Source organism: Ranitomeya variabilis, chromosome 4, assembly GCF_051348905.1.
Source record: "Ranitomeya variabilis isolate aRanVar5 chromosome 4, aRanVar5.hap1, whole genome shotgun sequence".
Taxonomy (NCBI): domain Eukaryota; kingdom Metazoa; phylum Chordata; class Amphibia; order Anura; family Dendrobatidae; genus Ranitomeya; species Ranitomeya variabilis.
This window is the reverse complement of record NC_135235.1, coordinates 696,994,733-697,017,717: the sequence shown is the minus strand read 5'-3', so window position 1 is coordinate 697,017,717 and position 22,985 is coordinate 696,994,733. Positions and strand designations below refer to the sequence as shown.

Here is a 22,985-nt window from a genome sequence, read left to right as displayed (position 1 = left end):
TATAAAAAAAAAAAAAAAAAATTGGGGGTTTGGGATTTCAATTTGTATGCGGGTGTTTGGTTCATTATTTACATTTTATTCGTTTATTGTCACAGTGGCGGTGGGGGGGTGGGGGTTCTTGGAGTTGACGCTGATTGGTTGGGGGAAGGAATTGGAGCATAATTGCTGGCAATTTAAAATGTGGTGGGGTTGGATCTGGCATTTTTGGTATGGGCTCTGGACGGGGTTTTTACCCTGGGAGCTGTTGGTGGTTTTTTCTCTTCCCGGAACGGGATGTACGGTGCCCTCGAGCTGGTTTTCACGGCTGAGGGTAATATGGTGGTCGATCTTCTTTTGTGGGGTTTTGCCAGATCTTTTTAGCTCCAAGAACCCTCCCCTCGAATTTATACTGTTGTATTTATGTTTATGTTAATTTTGTTAATAAAGGTTGGCCGCTGTGGCCAAAATATCCAAATTAATAATTGGTTATGTTTTTATTTAAGGAAAGGGGTTGGGTCGGTGGGCAGTTTCTGGTGGTTAGGTTACATACGTAGGAAAAGACCCTACTCGGCATACGCGGTCATGCTTGCAGTCTTGTGGAAGAAGAGGATGGGGACATCTCTCTGGTGTTGTCATCTTACTGGATAGATCTGGAGGAAACACATACAGGGTCTGAATTCATTCTTTACATACAGATAATTATAGGCTGTATGTATTTAGTCCTGTCTATTACCTGGAGATGTGAGGGGCTGGGGAACCTCCATTATGACGTTTTTGTACAGATCTCTGTGTCCTTCTAAATACTCCCGCTCCTCCATGGAGAAATAGACGGCGACATCCTGACACCTTATGGGAACCTGACACATACAATGATACCGTCATCCCCCGATCCCTTCATAGTGTTACTGTATAATGTCCCAGCATTCCCAGCAGTGTCACCTCTCCAGTCAGCAGTTCAATCATCTTGTAGGTGAGTTCTAGGATCTTCTGGTCATTGATGTCCTCATGGATCAGGGGGTGAGGTGGAGACCCCGTGATTGGGCTCAGGAGTCTTTCCCATTCCTCAGACACAGGGTCCTGACAGCGATCACAAGAGGTCTTCTTCACTACTGTGTAATCCTGATTATGGAGAGACACATTAATAAATCTCACTACAGACATTTCCAGAGTCCTCACCTCTCCAGTTCTGTCCATTTGTTATTCCCATAGATAAGAATGATGTAATGTGTATGTGACGTCATCAGAATCTCTCACCTCTCCAGTAAGCCGGAAGAGGATCTCTAGGATGAGGTGTAATATATTCTCCACCATCTTGTCCCTGTCCATATCCATCCTTGATGGGTAAATAAGAAAAATTCTCTTATACAGAAGATCTTCACTGAGAGGATGCAACATTGTAGAGACCTGAATGATAAGATGAGCCGATGTATCATCATAAAAATCCTGTGTAATAATACAATTACTGGATATAATAAGGGAAAGATATGAGGAGATTTATTATTTTACAGTATTTAGTTTTCTTCTTTTTATCTACTAATAAAACCTATATATTTAGGCCACAGACAACAAGCAGTTTCTCCCTCGGAGTCGGCAGCTGAATACGTTTCTCATAGACTCATCTTCCATAACGCTAATTCTCGTCTCATTTACCAACACTGGAATCGGCATTAGCAATACTGCAGGAGATATTCATTACACACGACATGAGAAATAACTACTTCATGATGAGGATGACATCTTCATCTTCTACTATGGCTCTAGAAACATATTTGGCCAGAGTCCGTCACTGTCTCCATCCCCACCGGCCGCCTATATGAAGGTTTCCCGTCTTCCCCGCACTGTAATCTTCTATCACGTTAGATCTCAGGTCTGATTCACACACAGAAGTTTGAAGCTTTAATAAAAGCTTTTTGTTTCCACAATCAACGACGACAGAAATGATCTGATCCCAAAGTCTCCATGTACAGTGATTTATGGGGTTTATTTCTGGCCTTAGGCTTTCCTATATTACAGGAAAAACACCAGAAAAAAAAAAACATATTAAAATGTTTCAAAAGGAAATTGGCTCCAACAATTCTTGTAAAAAGAAAAAGCAGAAGACACATTTTATAATTTTTAACATGTTCAACATTTATTAAAAAGAAAAAAATTTTGTGCACCACAACATAGATGTTTTATACCGCAGAGACGGTACAGATGAGGCTTCAACAAAAACCCTGGCAGTTTAACCACTTGATGCTGTGAAAAGCAAACATGACATCTAAGAAGGTGTGACAGTCTGGCTGAATGCCCCCCGCCTCCAAGTACTTGACAGTATGGGGCGGCCTAGTTATTACGATACTTACATGCCTAATAATGGCGGGGCTGCAATGTACGAAGGTCTATTAGGCCGGGCCAGAGGCAGCATCCAATAAGTTACCTTTCACCGCCCCCATACACATTAGACTAAAGTTACAGGAATGCACTGATTTTGGGGGTTTGGCCAACCATATAATGTATTTGGGGGCCTCCCAACAGATGATGTCAGGGCAGAGAAGGATCTGACATCCTGAATTTCATAGGATAATCCGTTTATTCTTCCTGTAGATAATCCTCCGCTAGAGGAGTCTGGAGGCGACTCTCTCATACAGACCACAGGAAAGCTGGAATATTTGTGTGTATGGGGGAGTCAGGAGAGATGGCCGTCTGCCAAATGACCGTTCAGCCAACTCTTATCTCATGTGTATGGGACCGTTAGTAATTATCTGACTGAGGGGATTCAAGCCTATGCAGAACAGCAAATGGAACAGTGCACCACCTTGTTATATGCCACACTTGATGGTCACTTGTGCTAGTTGTCTTGAGTTTACATCCAATGTTGTTCTCCATAGCCCCATTGAGTTTCTGAGGAAGGTTCTTAATTTCCTGTTGACATTGTACAAAGCCAGGCATTCACAGATCCACGTGTGTGGCATTGAGTCATAGGCTTTCCTGTAGTCAATCCAGGCTGTGCTGAGATTGGTCTGTCTGGATCTTGAGTCTTCAGAGACTGCTCTATCTACTAGGAGCTGGTGCTTAGAGCCTCTGGTGTCAGTCCCAATGCCTTTCTGAGCTGGATTCATGTACTGGTTCATATGGTTCTGTAGCTTGGTGGCTATGATGCCTGACAGAAGTTTCCATGGTGTTGTAAGGCATCTTATTGGGCGGTAGTTGGATGGAAATGTTCCTTTGTGAGGATTCTTCATGATCAGCATTGTTCTTCCATGTGTTTGCCAAGCTGGGTGGTGGCCTGCTTCTAGCAGTTGGTTCATCTGCTTTGCCATGCGTTCATGTACCACTGTGAATTTCATTAGCCAGTAGGTGAGGATAATGTCTGGGCCAGGTTCTGTCTAGCTCTTCATGTTCTTGACCCACTGTTGGATGTCTGCTTCTGTAATGGTGACTGGTTCTTGCTCTAGGTGGTTGCTGTGTTTCATTCTCAAATATTGCAGCCACATTGCACTGGTGGTGTGTTTTTCCTTCTCCCATATGTTCCTCCAGTATTGTTCAGTCTCTGCTATTGGTGGAGTTGCTGCCTTTGTGCTGTTCCTCCTTAGTTGGGAGTACACTTTGGATGGTTCTTTGGAGAACAGGGCATTTTATTCTTGGCCTCAGCTTCTCTAATGTATCTCCCTAGTGTTGAAGCAAGTGCTGTGAGCCTTTGTTTAGCAGTCTCTTCAGTTGGAGTCAGGCCTTTGTACTTGTCCAGCTTGGTCTTATTCTTCATCTTTACACACTTCTGTATTTCTGATAGTTGGCCGACTTCCCTTCGTGGCACCTTGATCTTTGTCTACATTCTTCTTTTCCAAGGGGGCACATACTTCTGTTGTTCTTGCTGGTTGTATAGCCAAGCATTTCCATGATGAGGCAGTAGCATAGATCAGGTTATTAGTTTGAGTTATGGTGGTGGTAGGTATTGATGCAATAGCTGCTCTATTAGCATCCTCTAGCATACTGTCTGGTGGTGTTTCTTTGCTGAGCCTTCACAGTCGATCTCTGGTATTGATGGTATTTAGGTCATCTAAGATCTTCTCTTTCAGACCAGGTGCAGTGCTCTCTAGCTGCAGGGTTGGATCAGGATCTTCAGGGGGTTGCACATGTTTTTCCAGGTCTTCATATGGGGTGGATCTGCAGTTCAGTTGATCCATCTCAAGAAGTGATAAATGCTTTCTCTTTATGATATTGCAAATTGTCTCTTCAGAGAGGAAGAAGACTAGAACTCTAGTGCCACCTATTGGAGGTAGCAATCCTAACAGTCAATGTCGACCCTTTAACCCCTTCACCCCCGGAGCTTTTTCCGTTTTTCCATTTTCGTTTTTCGCTACCCTCCTTCCCAGAGCCATAACTTTTTTATTTTTCCGTCAATTTGGCCATGTGAGGGCTTATTTTTTGCGGGACGAGTTGTACTTTTGAACGACATCATTGGTTTTAGCATGTCGTGTACTAGAAAACGGGAAAAAAATTCCAAGTGCAGTGAAATTGCAAAAAAAGTGCAATCCCACACTTGTTTTTTGCTTGCCTATTTTGCTAGGTTCACTAAATGCTAAAACTGACCTGCCATTATGATTCTCCAGGTCACTACGAGTTTATAGACACCTAACATGACTAGGTTATTTTTCACCTAAGTGGTGAAAAAAAATTCCAAACTTTGCAAAAAACAAAACAAAACAAAATTGCGCCATTTTCCGATACTCGTAGCGTCTCCATTTTTCGTGATCTGGGGTCAGGTGAGGGCTTATTTTTTGCGTGCCGAGCTGGCGTTTTTAATGATAGCATTTTGGTGTAGATACGTTCTTTTGATCGCCCGTTATTGCATTTTAATGCAATGTCGTGGCGACCAAAAAAACGTAAATCTGGCGTTTCGAATTTTTTTCTCATTACGCCATTTAGCGATCAGGTTAATGCTTTTTTTTTATTGATAGATCGGGCGATTCTGAACGCGGCGATACCAAATATGTGTAGGTTGGGTTTTTTTTTTATTGATTTATTTTGATTGGGGCGAAAGGGGGGTGATTTAAACTTTTATATTTTTTTTATTTTTTTCACATTTTTAAAAACTTTTTTTTTTTACTTTTGCCATGCTTCAATAGCCTCCATGGGAGGCTAGAAGCAGGCACAGCCCGATCGGCTCTGCTATGCAGCAGTGATCATAAGATCGCTGCTACACAGCAGATTTGCAGGTGTGCTGTGAGCGCCGACCACAGGGGGGCGCTCACAGCCACCGGCAATCAGTAACCATAGAGGTCTCAAGGACCTCTATGGTTACCTTCCTGACACATCGCCGACCCCCGATCATGTGACGGGGGTCGGCGATGCGCTCATATCCGGCCGCACGGCCGGATGCGGTAGTTAAATGCCGCTGTCTGCGCTTGACAGCGGCATTTAACTAGTTAATAGCGGCGGGTGATCGCGATTTCACCCGCCGCTATTGCGCGCACATGTCAGCTGTAAAAAACAGCTGACATGTCGCGACTTTGATGTGCGCTCACCGCCGGAGCGCACATCAAAGCGGGGGTCCCGACATGTGACGTACTATACCGTCACATGTCGGGAAGGGGTTAATGAGCCTTGTCACATGACTTAGGATAATAGCCAAACCAGAATCTCAATTTGCAGATACTGTATTTCGGGGTACTACCCCTCGTCAGTGCAAAGTGGAGATCTGGTTTGGCTGATTGAGAGGCGTCAGACCGGGATCCAAGAAGTATAGTTTCTCCTTGCAGAGAGTGACATGATAAGCATGTCGAGGTGAGGAGACTTAAAGCCGCAATGCTCCTCTGGGAAATATGCAAATTGTCTCTTCAGATCCAGAGTTTCCTCATACGCTTCATGTATCCGCTCTCATTTGGTCTGCTGTTATAGTAGTGCAGCGCCACAGGGTCTTGGTTGCTGCAGTAATATTATTCTCCTCTAGGGGGAGTGATATTACGTCTGAAGGCAATAAAGGAGATCTTCTCACCAGGTAAACACAATGCATGCAACATGTTCACACTCCAGACCAGAAGGGGGAGCTCTAAGCCTGTTTAAGGTGAACTCCCCTATATAACATCCTGGTCTGGATGGAAAAAGGGTTAAGAGTTGAGTTCCTGTCAGGAAGACAGAGGGAGAGGAGCTCTGCTGTCATGAAGTGCTGCAACTCCTGGGAAAAGACACTAAAAAGTGAGCCTATTGCAGAGAGTGTGCAGGAAATCAGAGCACAGGAGAGGAATATCAGAGGGAGATCAGCCAGGAACAAACTGCTCCTTTCTGAGGCGCAGAAGCCGGTAGCCAGGATACCGAGGGAGTAATAGTCTCTACGCTTTACTTCAGAGACTGGCAGAACAGTTAATTCCACGTTGACTGCCCGACCATATACCCAGGAGGCATGGTGGCAACTTGTGGGGGCTGGGTGTCTCTAGGCATACCTCCCAACTTTCAAGGAAGGGAAAGAGGGACAAAGTCAGCGGCGCGCGTAGCAAATTTTAGGCCACACCCATTTCACAACTAGCCACGCCCCAACCACACCCATTTAGCACTTCTGATCACAATGTTTCGTTAACAATATTTATGAACAAAAAAATATGGCCACGCACGACGCTCCATACTGTACAATGGCCACGCACGACGCTCCATACTGTACAATGGCCACGCACGATGCTCCATACTGTACAATGGCCACACACGATGCTCCATACTGTACAATGGCCACACACGACGCTCCATACTGTACAATGGCCACACACGACGCTCCATACTGTACAATGGCCACACACGACGCTCCATACTGTACAATGGCCACACACGACGCTCCATACTGTACAATGGCCATTGGCCACACGACGCTCCATACTGTACAATGGCCATTGGCCACACGACGCTCCATACTGTATAATGGCCCCACATGATGCTGCGTACAGTATACTTGCCCCACGTGATGGTCCATACAGTATAATGGCCCCACACGATGCTGGGTATAGTATAATGGCCACACATAATGCTGGGTACAGTATAATGGCCCAACACAATGCTGGGTGCAGTATAATGGCCACACATGGTTACCCCACCCCCATCATTGCCTTCTCCATCACTACAAACAGACACCTTTCACCGCGCTCCCTCGCAGCAGCCGGCAGCTTCCACTCCCACGGCGCTGAATGGTGTCATCCAGCTGTGCCGCTGACTGCTCATGTCGCTGCAGCTGTGATACGCCACTGATAAAGACCTCTGTGTCGCCTGTGCCAGTCAGTGTCAGAGCGAGGAGCAATATCTGCTCCGATCTGACAGCCAGAGTCCGCTCCGTGCACCTCGTACACATGCGACTCCGCTCCATACACCTTGTACATACACGACTCTGCTCCATACACCTTGCACATGCGGCTCTGCTCCGTACACACACGGCTCCGCTCCGTACACCTCATACACACACGGCTCCACTCCGTACACCTCGTACACACACGGCTCCACTCCGTACACCTCGTACACACATGGCTCTGCTCCATACACGTCGTACACACATGACTGCGCTCCATACACCTTGCACATGTGGCTCCGCTCCATACACCTCGTACACACACAGCTCCGCTCCGTACACCTCATACACACACGACTGCGCTCCATACACCTTGTACATGCGGCTCCGCTCCGTACACCTCGTACACACACGACTGCGCTCCATACACCCTGCACTTGCGGCTCCGCTTCATACATCTCGTACACACACGACTGCGCTCCATACACCTAGCACATGCGGCTCCGCTCCGTACACCTCATACACACATGACTCCACTCCGTACACCTCGCACACACGGCTCCACTCTGTACACCTCGTACACACACGGCTCCGCTCCGTACACATTGCACACGCTGCTCTGCTCCATATACCTTGCACACACATGGCTCCGCTCCGTACACCTCATACACATACGGCTCCTCTCCGTGCACCTCGCACACACGGCTCCACTCTGTACACCTCGTACACACACAGCTCCGCACACATTGCACACGCTGCTCTGCTCCATATACCTTGCACACACATGGCTCCGCTCCGTACACCTCATACACACACGGCTCCGCTCCGTACACCTTGTACACACACGACTGCGCTCCATACACCTTGTACATGCGGCTCCACTCCATACACCTCATACACACACGGCTCCGTACACCTCGTACACACACGGCTCTGCTCCATACACCTTGCACATGTGGCTCCGCTCCGTACACCTCGTACACACACGGCTCCGCTCCGTACACCTCATACACACACGACTGCGCTCCATACACCTTGTACATGCGGCTCCGCTCCATACACCTTATACACACACGGCTCCGCTCCGTACACCTCGTACACACACACGGCTCCGCTCCATACACATTGCACACGCTGCTCCGATCCACACACCTTGTACACACACGGCTCTGCTACATCCACACTGTAAACACCTCCAGTCCTGACCTCACACATGCTTACCTTCCAGCGTCATGACAACTAGCAGAGTCCTGTACACGGAGGTCCTCCCGATCATGTGACCCCCTGACTTCTCCCATCCTGTGACTTCATCACAGGTCCTGAGCCTATGCGCACAGAGCAGCCAATATGCTGCAGTTCTCTGCGGGCGGGTGCAGGGGCTCAGGGACTGAGTGATATGTACACCTCCCAACCAGTGCGGGACAACTAATGTCCCTCCTGGGATCCCGGGGCTGACTGTCAAAATCAGGACAGTCCCGCGGGATCCGGGACGGTTGGGAGGTATGTCTCTAGGGTCCCTGTAAAAAGCCTCAGGCCATCAGTCATACGGGTTTGTCCTATCCATACCATCTGGGGGACAGAGAGGAAGACATAACATCCAGAACATCTACAACAGTTGTGAGGACCTTACCGAGAAGCTCAGCAGGGAGGTACTACAACACACAGGCGCTAGAAGAAGGCTACTGATTTCCACCTGGATAACGGGACTCTGGATTTGCCTACAGACCGGCTGGACTCTGCCTACCCTGTGATCTGGTGATTCAGTAAAGGTAAAGAGACTGCAACCTTGTGTCTTTGTTCTTCACTGCGCCTTACATCATCCACCATCACCACCTACACTTCTGGTAAGCCCTGGGGATACACTTCACCTGTGGGAAGGTATACCACCTAGCTGCCATCACATCACCCCAGTGGACCCCTAAGCAGCGTTGGTTACCCTGATCGAATACCACAGGTGGCATCACGAACATTTCCCATAAAGATTATTCCTTTTATTGGACACCCCTCAAAGGGCCACGGACCGGGTCGGGCCACCGTGACATCCCTCGCACCGAAGGACCCGGTACCGAGTACCCCATTGCCTTCATGTGGGGGTGCTCCAGTAGCATTTCACCAGATCCAGGTTATCAAGCCTTGTCCATGTATGGTTTGGTCCAGTATCCCATTTATCATCAGATTGTCCTAGTTCCTCGACATCTAATGAGGACCTTGTTAATCCAGGCGTCGTCTGAGCTGACAGGACTCTCTTTGCTCCTGACACTCATGTTTATTGAGGTAGGCACCATAGTGTTATGGATCACTACTGATATATTATGTCCAACAGGGCAGAGCCAGGATTTGAACCCCAGTCTCCCACATTGGTTGCTGTGATTTTACTAAAAGCGGCACATGTGTTGCCAGCTTCTGTATTTTACCGACGGTTACTGACTTTTTCCGATCTTAAGAAAAATGCTTGTGTTACCAATCATGAATCTGAATGTACCATATTCGTGCCGCATTTATGTTTGGCGATTGTTTTCCGAACATATTCGCTCATCTCTAATTATGGTCACCACAACCTACTACTCAAAATAAAAACCCCTACTCAGTGTGGAGGGATTTACAGTCCACCACAACCCCAGAATAATGGCCGCTAACAGCCATTCAGTATAAGAGTCCCAACAGCTCTTCTCTTAATATGATGCCCCCACAATTCCTGATATTTGAAAAAAGAAACGCACACTACCCAGCCAATCCGGTTCCTGAGGTGCGCTGCTCTGGTCTGTGCAGTGTGAGTACTGAGGCTCCATACTACAGGTGTGATGTAGTGACGTCATTGTGCCTGCAGTGCACGGAGTCTCAGACTCACAGGCGAAGGCTGAATGGTGGATCACGAGCTTTCGAATCCCTAATTCACTAATCTATTCAGCGGTATCACCGTCATGGGAATGTGGATATCGCTGAAATTGTGATGATGGAAAGGAGAGGGTGACCAATACCACACCCCACTGAGCCCTGTCAATTCATAGGCATCATAGCAACCGAGTGAGCTACCGTTTTGGATTATACACTCCTGCCTATTCAACTATCGTATGGTAAATATCTCATAGATCCTGGGTTCATCAGTATTTACATCAAGAATGAGGCTAAGTGAATATTTCATTAATTGTCGGTGGTCGGAGGTAGTCAGTGAGGTGGATGGTACCATATTGTGCATGTATGGAGCAGTACTGTGGGAACATTAGAGAGTGGGGGGATGGCAGTACTGTGAGGGACATTATACTGTGTGTGAGGGGGATGCCAGTCTTGTGGAAACATTATCCTGTGTCTGTGGGAAACCACTATTGTGGGATCAAAATACTGTGTGTTGGGATGGAGGTACTGTGGGAACTTTACACTGTATGTGAGGATATAGCGTTACTGTGAGAACATTATACTGTTTGTGGGGGTATGGCGGTACTATGAGAAGATTATACTGTGTGTGGTGGGATGGAGGTACTGTAGGAACATTATACTGTGTGTGGTGCTATGGCGGTACTATGAGAAGATTATACTGTGTGTGGAGGGATGGAGGTACTATAGGAACATTATACTGTGTGTGGTGGGATGGCGGTACTGTGAGAACATTATACTGTGTTTGGGGGTATGGTGGTACTATGAGATTATACTGTGTGTGGTGGGATAGCGGTACTGTGAGAACATTATACTGTATATGGGGGTTTGGCGGTACTGTAGGAACATTATACTGTGTGTGGGGGTATGGCAGTACTATGAGACGATTTTACTGTGTGTGGTGGGTATGTTTGGTGCACAGGACCTGTGATGAGGTCACAGGAGGGGAGGAGTCAGGGGTCACATGATCAGGGGCCTCAGGGAATGATATCCAGAGTGAAGACCCTACATGGAAACTTCTCCTCAGTCAGTGACATTCCCGCCATTATTCCCCCTCACTACTGGCACAATTACCTCGCGCCGCCTTTTCTACACAGTGTTATGTGTGGACTGTAACGTGTGATTTCTCTGGAGACAAATAGACCCCACACATGAGGGAATTATTACCAGTTACCGGACTTCTAGTATATGGCGACATATGATTGTGCTATCGACTCCATACCAGGAGCTAAAATGCCGAAATCTCACTTACTTACTCCCTTCCAGTGTCTGGCTAAGGCCTGGGTCACACTTGTGAGAAACTCGCATGAGTCTTGCACCTCAATACCCGGCACTCGGACCGAAACGTTCAGCTACATAGAAATACATGCAGCCGCACAGGTCCTAAGCACCAGCGGCAGTGCCAGGTATAGAGGTGCGAGACTTGTGCGAGTTTCTCACAAGTGTGACCCCGGCCTCAGGGTCATATACGGCCGTGCACCTCTCCAGTCACTGTGGGGTTTTTTTGTTAATAGGATGGAGGGCTGCGTCCGTGCTTGGACTTCAGAGAGATTAATAAAATCAGAGCTCACCTTCCCTATTCTTTACCCCTTACACCTGACTTGTTTAGCCAATTACCTGGAGATAAATGATTTTACAAACTTAACGTGAGAGAGGCATATAACCTTATACGTATACGCCATGGTGACGAATGGAAGACCGCATTCAATACACCTGAGGGGCAGATTGAACATTTGACGCTGCCATTTGGATTAACCAATGCTCCGGCAGTCTTTGAAACTGTCATTAATTATATTTTTTACTCACTGGTGGGTAGATTTGCGGTAGTTTACCTGGATGATATATTGAGTCAGGCCGGAGACACACTGGTGCGAGATACGGCCGAGTCTCGCTGGTTAAAAGGAAGCTGTGGCACCTGCACTCCGGAGCGGAGCGTGCAGCTGCATAGCAATACATGGAGCTGCACACTCCGCTCCAGAGTGCCGGTGCCACAGCTTGCTTTTAACCAGCGAGACTCGGCCGTATCTCGCACCAGTGTGTCTCTGGCCTTACTCACGTACTCTGGAGGAGCATTTTGAGTATGTCAGACAGCTGGAGTGGAAATACATTACCTAGCAATCCGTTTTTGACATTTCGAATAGAGCTCCATCATTAAAAAATGTCCTAGCACCAAGAAAGATAAAAAAAAGAAGATGGAAGATTCACTAAAAGTGGCGTGTCTTCCGAATAAAGTCATTACATGCGATCTGACAAATTGTCTATGTTGTCATGCGATCTGCCATGGTCTCTCTGAATTCACCCTTATTTCTACAGGTGAAATTTTCCATATCAAAAGTCCCATGTCATGTTCCACCAGTTATGTCATCTATGTGATTATATGCTAATGTCAGAATGTATATGTGGGAAGGACCACCCAACTCCTCCACAAAAGGCTGAACTCACACCGTTCCAATATTCAGTAGGGTTTTCTCAAACATGGGCTTTCACGCCACTGCACCATCGAACACAATAAAGATGACAAACAACGGAAAATATTCCCCACGGAGGAGATTTCCCCTCAGGTTCAGAATCGCATTGGACAACTACATCGGAAAGAAATCGTTTGGATTTATAAACTAAACACCCTTACTCCAAATGGACTCAGCGAAATCACAGATGTGTTTTTGTGACCTCCTTTCTGACTTCATAAATTGTATTATTTATTATAACAGATTGTTGTCATATTCATAATACGTTATTGGTCTGTTCATTGGGGATCTTAATTATTTTAATATTTTTAACATACTTCTAATACTTTCATAAATGTCATTGTCATATTTATCACTCTTATTTATAATACAGTTTTCATTCATTTCTACTATAATAACACATACCGTATATACTCGAGTATAAGCCGAGACTCCTAATTTTGCCACAAAAAAACAGGGAAAACTTAATGACTCGAGTATGAGCCTAGGGTGGGAAATGCAGCAGCTACCAGTAAATTTCAAAAATAAAAATAAATACCAATAAAGGTCAAATTAATTTAGACATCAGTAGGATAAGTGTTTTTGAATATCCATATTGAATCAGGAGCCCCATATAATGCTCCATACAGTTCATGATGGGCCCCATAAGATGCTCCATATTAAAATATGCCTCATATAATGCTGCATAAAGGTTAATAATGGCCCCATAAGATGCTCCATAGAAACATTTGCCCCATACAATGCTGCATAAAGGTTGATTATGGCCCCATAAGATGCTCCATAGGGTAATATGCCCCATATGCTGTTGCTGCGATTAAAAAAAGAATGGCATAGTCACCTCTCGTCGCTTAGGCCCCCGGCACTTGAGATATTCACCTGTCCCTGTTCCACCGCCAAGTGCCGCTCCATCTTCCGGGTCCTCTGGCTGTGACGTTCAGGCAGATGGCGCGCACTACCTACGTCATCGCGCCCTCTGACCTGAATGTCACAGCCAGAGGACGCGGAAGACGGAGCAACGCCCGGCGGTGGAACGGGGACAGGTGAATATCGCACAATGCTCACCCCCGTTATACTCACCTGCTCCCGGCGCAGTCCCTCATTCTCACTGACAGATGGTTTTGGAGCCGGCAGCTTGTTCCGGTTTTTGGCGGTCACTGGTACTGCTCATTAAAGTAGGGGCTCCACCCCTATGGCACTGTAGTCGCGTCCATATTCATTACTTTAATGAGCGGTACCAGTGACCGCTGAACACAGGAAGAGCTGCCGGCATCCAGAGACCATCGAGATGCAGGGACCGAGCCAGGAGCAGGTGAGTATGTGACAGCCGTCTCTACCCCTCCCCCGCCGACCCCCTGGGACAATGACTCGAGCATAAGCCGAGAGGGGCACTTTCAGCCTAAAAAAATGGGCTGAAAATCTCGGCTTATACTCTAGTATATATGGTAGTTTATTTTTATCAAATAGGGTAACTATTCTTTTCATATCCCGATATACACTATATTATATACTGCACACTTGACACCAATTCCTGTGTGTGTAGTTTAGTGATGGGCGAGTACTAAAATGCTCGGGTCGAGCAAATTAGAATACTCGGATACTTGACCCGAGCAACGAGCCCAATGTAAGTCTATGGAAAACTCGAGCATTTTTGTCACGATCCCCTCGGGGGTCCTTTTAGGGTCTAAAAATATCAGAAATCGATGGGAACACTGCTGAAATGACAAGGGAAGATCATGGGGAAGACCCATGGAAGCATTTCTGACTCCCAGGTCGCAGCTGTGACCAATGTTGTCAGAATTTCACGCCACTTTTACAGGCGCACAATAAAACATAAAAAAAAAATCCAAAATGGATTTTCCTGGGAAATATGTTAAGGAACATTCTTTCCAGCTTAATAATTTGTAAAAAAATAAATAAAGAACCCCCCAAAAAATGTTGCTCCACCACTTGGGCTATGTTCACACGTAGCGTTTTTGATGCGTTTTTCAACTTTAGCATTGATTTCAACCAATACAAATGCATTCACTGGGAAATGTCATTGTAACATGTAACAACCCTAGCTGGCCATGTGGTGTGTGACACATCATCAGACACATCTTGTTTCATTTATGAAGGATGGACTCTTAACCCCTTAAGCCCCGAGGGTGGTTTGCACGTTAATGACCAGGCCAATTTTTACAATTCTGACCACTGTCCCTTTATGAGGTTATAACTCTGGAACGCTTCAACGGATCTTGGCGATTCTGACATTGTTTTCTCGTGACATATTGTACTTCATGTTAGTGGTAAAATTTGTTCGATATAACTTGCGTTTATTTGTGAAAAAAACGAATATTTGGCGAAAATTTGGAAAATTTCGCAATTTTCCAACTTTGAATTTTTATGCCCTTAAATCACAGACATATGTCACACAAAATACTTAATAAATAACATTTTCCACATGTCTACTTTACATCAGCACAATTTTGGAACCAAAATTTTTTTTTGTGACGGAGTTATAAGGGTTAAAAGTTGACCAGCAATTTCTCATTTTTACAACACCATTTTTTTTTAGGGACCACATCTCATTTGAAGTCATTTTGAGGGGTCTATATGATAGAAAATACCCAAGTGTGACACCATTCTAAAAACTGCACCCCTCAAGGTACTCAAAACCACTTTCAAGAAGTTTATTAACCCTTCAGGTGTTTCACAGGAATTTTTGGAATGTTTAAATAAAAATGAACATTTAACTTTTTTTCACACAAAATTTATTTCAGCTCCAATTTGTTTTATTTTACCAAGGGTAACAGGAGAAAATAGACCCCAAAAGTTGTTGTACAATTTGTCCTGAGTACGCTGATACCCCATATGTGGGGGTAAACCACAGTTTGGGCGCATGGCAGAGCTTGGAAGCAAAGGAGCGCCATTTGACTTTTCAATGCAAAATTGACTGGAATTGAGATGGGACGCCATGTTGCATTTGGAGAGCCCCTGATGTGCCTAAACATTGAAACCCCTAACAAGTGACACCATTTTGGAAAGTAGACCCCCTAAGGAACTTATCTAGATGTGTGGTGAGCACTTTGACCCAACAAGTGCTTTACAGAAGTTTATAATGCAAAGCCGTAAAAATAAAAAATCATATTTTTTCACAAAAATGATCTTTTCACCCCCAATTTTTTATTTTCCCAAGGGTGAGAGAAGAAATTGGACCCCAAAAATTGTTGTGCAATTTGTCCTGAGTACGCTGATACCCCATATGTGGGTGTAAACCATTGTTTGGGCGCAGGGCAGAGCTCGGAAGGGAAGGAGCGCCATTTGACTTTTCAATGCAAAATTGACTGGAATTGAGATGGGACGCCATGTTGCATTTAGAGAGCCCTTGATGTGCCTAAACATTGAAACCCCTAACAAGTGACACCATTTTGGAAAGTAGACCCCCTAAGGAACTTATCTAGATGTGTGGTGAGCATTTTGACCCAACAAGTGCTTTACAGAAGTTTATAATGCAGAGCCGTAAAAATAAAAAATCATATTTTTTCACAAAAATGATCTTTTCACCCCCAATTTTTTATTTTCCCAAGGGTAAGAGAAGAAATTGGACCCCAAAAATTGTTGTGCAATTTGTCCTGAGTACACTGATACCCCATATGTGGGTGTAAACCATTGTTTGGGCGCAGGGCAGAGCTCAGAAGGGAAGGAGCGCCATTTGACTTTTCAATGCAAAATTGACTGGAATTGAGATGGGACGCCATGTTGCGTTTGGAGAGCCCCTAATGTGCCTAAACATTGAAACCCCCCACGAGTGACACCATTTTGGAAAGTAGACCCCTTAAGGAACTTATCTAGATGTGTGTTGAGCACTTTGACCCAACAAGTGCTTCACAGAAGTTTATAATGCAGAGCCGTAAAAATAAAAAATCATATTTTTTCACAAAAATGATCTTTTCACCCCCATTTTTTTATTTCCCCAAGGGTAAGAGAAGAAATTAGACCACAAAAGTTGTTGTGCAATTTGTCCTGAGTACGACGATACCCCATATGTGGGTGTAAACCATTGTTTGGGTGCATAGCAGAGCTCAGAAGGGAAGAAGCGCTATTTTACTTTTCAATGCAAAATTGACTGGAATTAAGATGGGATGCCATGTTGCGTTTGGAGAGCCCCTGATGTGCCTAAACATTAAACCCCCCCACAAGTGACACCATTTTGGAAAGTAGACCCCCTAAGGAACTTATCTAGATGTGTTTTGAGAGCTTTGAACCCCCAAGTGTTTCACTACAGTTTATAACGCAGAGCCGTGAAAATAAAAATATTTTTTTTTTTCACAAAAATGATTTTTTAGCCCCCAAGTTTTGTATTTTCACAAGGGTATCAGGATAAATTGGACCATAAAAGTTGTTGTCCAATTTGTCCTGAGTACGCTGATACCCCCTATGTGGGGGGGAACCACTGTTTGGGCGCATGACAGAGCTCGGAAGTGAAGGAGCGCCATTTGGAATGCAGACTTAAATGGATTGGTCTGCAGGCGTCACGTTGCATTTGCAGAGCCCCTGATGTACCCAAACAGTACAAACCCCCCACAAGTGACCCCATATTGGAAACTAGACCCCCCAAGGAACTTATCTAGATGTGTTGTGAGAACTTTGAACCCCCAAGTGTTTCACTACAGTTTATAACGCAGAGCCGTGAAAATATTATTATTTTTTTTTTTTCACAAAAATGAAATTTAGCCCCCAGTTTTGTATTTTCACAAGGGTATCAGGATAAATTGGACCCTAAAAGTTGTTGTCCAATTTGTCCTGAGTACGCTGATACCCCCTATGTGGGGGGGAACCACTGTTTGGGCGCATGACAGAGCTCGGAAGGGAAGGAGCGCCATTTGGAATGCAGACTTAAATGGATTGGTCTGCAGGCGTCACGTTGCATTTGCAGAGCCCCTGATGTACCCAAACAGTACAAACCCCCCACAAGTGACCCCATATTGGAAACTAGACCTCCCAAGGAACTTATCTAGATGTGTTGTGAGAACTTTGAACCCCCAAGTGTTTCACTACAGTTTACAACGCAGAGCCGTGAAAATAAAACATATTTTTTTTCCCACAAAAATGATTTTTAGCCCCCCAAATTTTTATTTTCCCAAGGATAACAAGAGAACTTGGACCCCAGAAGTTGTTGTTCAATTTGTCCCTAGTACGCTGATACCCCATATGTTGGGGTAAACCCCTTTTTGGACGCACGGGAGAGCTCGGAAGGGAAGGAGCACTGTTTTACTTTTTCAACGCAGAATTGGCTGGAATTGAGATTGGACGCCATGTCGCGTTTGGAGAGCCCCTGATGTGCCTGAACAGTGGAAGCTCCCCAATTCTACCTGAAACCCTACCCCTAACCTCACCCCTAACCGTTTACTGAACATTTTCTGACAGTCATAAGTGCCACGTATATAAGTGCCACGTATTTAAGAGCCACGTATTTAAGTGCCACGTATTTCAGTGCCACGTATTTCAGTGCCACGTATTTCAGTGCCACGATATTTCAGTGCCACGTATTTCAGTGCCACGTATTTCAGTGCCACGTATTTCAGGCACTGAAAAATACGTGGCACGTAAATACTTCAGTGCCACGATATTTCAGTGCCACGATATTTCAGTGCCACGAATTTCAGTGCCACGAATTTCAGTGCCACGTATTTCAGTGCCACGTATTTCAGGCACTGAAAAATACGTGGCACGTAAATACGTGGCACTGAAATACGTGGCACTGAAATACGTGGCACGTAAATACGTGGCACTGAAATACGTGGCACTGAAATACGTGGCACTGAAATACGTGGCACTGAAATACGTGGCACTGAAATACGTGGCACTGAAATACGTGGCACTGAAATACGTGGCACTTAAATACGTGGCACTTAAATACGTGGCACTTATATACGTGGCCACTGAAATATCGTGGCACTTATATACGTATATACGTATATAAACGTATATTTCAGTGCCACGTATTTCAGTGTCACGTATTTCAGGTTAGGGGTAGGGTTAGGGGTAGGGTTAGGGTTTTTTGTTTTTTTCTTGTTTTCTTGTGTTTTTCTATAAAAACGCATGCGTTTTACCGCGTTTACATGCATTTTTTCACACATGCGGTTTTTTTAAAAAACGCATGCAGATAAAAACGCAAGTGTGAAACCAGACTAAAAGACGCTTTTTATAGCAAAAAAGTTTTTGCGTCTCCACATTTTGAGACCTATAATTTTTCCACATTTTGGTCCACAGAGTCATGTGAGGTCTTGTTTTTTGCGGGACGAGTTGACGTTTTTATTGGTAACATTTTCGGACACGTGACAGTTTTTGATCGCTTTTTATTCCGATTTTTGTGAGGCAGAAAGACCAAAAACCAGCTATTCATGAATTTCTTTTGGGGGAGGCGTTTATACCGTTCCGCGTTTGGTAAAATTGATAAAGCAGTTTTATTCTTCGGGTCAGTACGATTACAGCGATACCTCATTTATATCATTTTTTTATGTTTTGACGCTTTTATACGATAAAAACTATTTTATAGAAAAAATAATTATTTTGGCATCGCTTTATTCTGAGGACTATAACTTTTTAATTTTTTTGCTGATGATGCTGTATGGCGGCTCGTTTTTTGCGGGACAATATGACGTTTTCAGTGGTACCATGGTTATTTATATCCGTCTTTTTGATCGCGTGTTATTCCACTTTTTGTTCGGCGGTATGGTAATAAAGCGTTGTTTTTTGCCTCGTTTTTTTTTTTTTTTTTCTTACGGTGTTTACTGAAGGGGTTAACTAGTGGGCCAGTTTTATAGGTTGGGTCGTTACGGACGCGGCGATACTAAATATGTGTACTTTTATTGTTTTTGTTTGTTTTTTTTAGATAAAGAAATGTATTTATGGGAATAATATTTTTTTTTTTATTATTATTTATTTAGGAATTTTTTTTTTTTTTTTTTTACACATGTGGAAATTTTTTTTTTTACTTTTTTACTTTGTCCCAGGGGGGGACATCACAGATCGCAGATCTGATAGTGTGCACAGCACTCTATCAGATCCGCGATCATACTTTCATCGGAGCAGGCTGTAGCTTTCATCTGCAGCCTGCTCCGACCCGGAAGTGCTCCCTGCAGGACCCGGATACAGCCCCTCGGCCATTTTGGATCCGGGGCCTGCAGGGAGAAGACGTTCGGTACGAGGTGAGTACATCACCTTGTACCGATCGTCTCAGGGAAGCCCGCAGGGAGCCCCCTCCCTGCGCGATGCTTCCCTGTACCGCCGGTACACCGCGATCATGTTTGATCGCGGTGTGCCGGGGGTTAATGTGCCGGGGGCGGTCCGTGACCGCTCCTGGCACATAGTGCCGGATGTCAGCTGCGATATGCAGCCGACACCCGGCCGCGATCGGCCGCGCTCCCCCCGTGAGCGCGGCCGATCGCGTATGACGTACTATCCCGTCACCGGGAATTAAGGCCCACCCCACCTCGACGGGATAGTACGTCATACGGGCTTAAGGGGTTAAAGTCTCAAAGCCTATTTTTATAGTGGCATCAGGCGGCATTAATATTCTTAAAGGGCCATTATTATACAGTGGGTCTCCTATACTGTTATTGCCTATGCAGTGAGTGGCTGGGCTGCTAAAAATTAGGACGCACCCCAATAACCCTTTCACGAGACGTACAGGAGGGCCTCCTGAAAAAATGTTCCCATTATAAGAATGTGGGTCTCCCATAGTGTTTGCCTATGCATTGAATGCAAGGCCTGCCCTGCACCAAAGTTACACGCACCCCAATAACCCTTGGAAAAGATGTACTGGATGGCCACATGAAACCAAAGTTCATATTATTTTTCATTTGGTACCGCCATACTGTTAGCCTATGCATTGAATGCAAGGCCTGCCCTGCCACAAAGTTACACGTACCCGAATAACCCTTGGAACAGATGTCCTGGATGGCCACATGAAACCAAAGTTCCCATTATGCTTATTTTTTTTACCCCCAAACAGTTTGCCCATGAAGTGAATGCAAGGCCTGCCCTGCACCAAAGTAACATGCACCCCAATAAGCCTTTGAACCCACATACTGGATGGCCACAGGAAACCAAAGTTCATATCATTATTAATTTTATACTCCCATAGTGTTTGCCCATGAAGGGAATGCAAGGCCTGCTCCAAATTTGGACGCACCCCAATAACCCTTTGAAAAGACATCCTGGATGGCCACATGAAACCAAAGTTCCCATTATTTTTCAGTTCATACTGCCATACTGTTAGCCTATGCATTGAATGGAAGGCCTGCCCTGCCACAAGGTTACACGCACCCAAATAATAATAATTTTATATAGCGCCATCATATTCCGCAGCACTTTTCATTATAGAGGGCACTTGTACAGACAATAGACATTACAGCATAACAATAAACACAGACCAAAACGGATACCAAGAGGAGTGAGGGCCCTGCTCGCAAGCTTACAAACTATGAGGAAAAAGGGGAGACACGAGAGGTGGATGGTAACAATTGCTTTCGTTGTTCAGACCAGCCATAGTCTAAGGATCGAGTGTTCATGTAAAGCTGCATGAACCAGTTAACAGCCTAAATATGTAACACTACAGACACAGAGGGCTATTAAATGCATAAAGTGTATGAGAACATGAAGTGAGGAACCTGATTATGGTTTAAGTTTTGTGAATGGGCCACACAGGGATAGTTAGGTTAATGCGTTGAGGCGGTAGGCCGGTCTGAACAAAAGCGTTTTTAGGGCACGCTTAAAACTGTGGGGATTGGGGATTAATCGTATTAACCTGGTTAGTGCATTCCAAAGAACTAGTGCAGCACTTGAAAAGGCATGGAAACGGGAGTGGGAGGTTCTGATTGTTGAGGATGTTAACCTCAGGTCATTTTCAGAATGGAGAGCACGGGTAGGGTGGTAGGCTGAGACCAGGGAGGAGATGTAGGGTGGTCCTGAGCCATGGAGTGCTTTGTGGATGAGGGTAATAAGTTTGTACTCAATTCTGGAGTGGATGGGTAACCAGTTTAATGACTGGCACAAAGTAGAGGCATCGGTTTAACGTTTGGTGAGGAATATGATCCTGGCTGCAGCATTCAGGACAGATTGGAGAGGGGAGAGTTTGGTAAGAGGGAGGCCGATTAGTAGAGAGTTACAATAGTCCAGATGAGAAGGAATAAGAAAAACAGTAAGAGTTTTTGCAGAGTCGAAAGTAAGAAAAAGTCGAATTCTAGAAATGTTTTTGAGATGCAGATAAGAAGAGTGAGCCAGTGATCGGATGTGGGGGGTGAATGAAAGCTCAGAATCAAGTATGACCCCAAGGCAGTGGGCATGTTGCTTGGGAGTAATGGTGGAACCACAGATGGAGATGGCAATGTCAGGCAAAGGTAGGTTAGTAGAGGGAGAAAACACGAGGAGTTCAGTTTTTGACAGGTTCAGTTTCAGATAGAGGGAGGACATGATGTTAGAGACAGCAGTAAGGCAATCACTGGTGTTTTCTAAAGAGGCAGGCGTGATTTCAGGAAAAGAAATGCATAATTGGGTGTCATCAGCATAGAGATGGTACTGGAAACCAAATCTACTCATTGTTTGTCCAATAGGGGCGGTATACAACGAGAAGAGGAGGGGGCCTAGGACTGATCCTTGAGGAACCCCAACAGTAAGGAGAAGGTGAGAGGAGGAGGAACCAGCAAAAGATACAGTGAAGGATCGGTCAGAGAGATAGGAGGAGAACTAGGAGAGAACGGTGTCCTTGAGGCTGATGGAGCGGAGCATAGTGAGGAGGAGCTGATGATCCACAGTATCAAACGCTGCGGAGAGATTCAAGAGAATTAGCATGGAGTAGTTGCCATTAGATATAGCTGTTAGTAGATCATTAGAGACTTTAGTGAGGGCAGTTTCAGTAGAGTGTGAAGAGCGGGTGTGACTAATTATGAATGGGTGTGGTCAGAGGCGTGGCCTAAAATTTGCCGCGTTGCGCGCCGCAAACTTTGTCCCTCTTTCCCATCTTCAAAAGTTGGGAGGTATGAATTTGTGAAATCATCCACTGAGCAAAGCCGGGAGAAGACCAAGTCGAGGGAGTTTCCGTCTTCAGGCCATGTTCACAAGTTGCGGATTTTACCGCGGATCCACGGCGTTTTTGATGCTGCGGATCTGCAGCAGTTTTCCATGTGGTTTACAGCACCATGTAAACCTATGGAAAACCCAATCCACTGTGCACATGCTGTGGAAAAAAACGTGCAGAAACGGAGCGTTGTTTTTTCTGCAGCATGTCAAATCTTTGTGCAGATCTGTAGCGTTTCTGCACCCATTGACTTGCATTGAGTCGGGCACATCCACAGCACAACCGCAGATGTAAAAAAGATCTGCGGTTTAGCTGTGAAGGAAACGCTGCAGATCGGGAGGAGGGAAGTGTGTGGGCGGAG

At 45.3% G+C, this 22,985-nt stretch overlaps 1 protein-coding gene across 1 annotated transcript in view; it reads right to left on the bottom strand.

The window, feature by feature from the left end:
- Positions 1-516: 516 nt before the first annotated feature.
- Positions 517-22,985, bottom strand: part of LOC143768219 (gastrula zinc finger protein XlCGF66.1-like) — a 241,914-nt gene continuing 219,445 nt past the window's right edge. Inside the window, exons 2-5 of the mRNA XM_077256912.1 lie at positions 1,234-1,383; positions 919-1,098; positions 713-836; positions 517-629 (exon numbers count right to left, since the gene is read on the bottom strand). Coding sequence (XP_077113027.1) covers positions 517-629; positions 713-836; positions 919-1,098; positions 1,234-1,374 — 558 coding nt within the window. The 5' untranslated portion in view covers positions 1,375-1,383. The remainder of the gene's footprint in view (positions 630-712; positions 837-918; positions 1,099-1,233; positions 1,384-22,985) is intronic.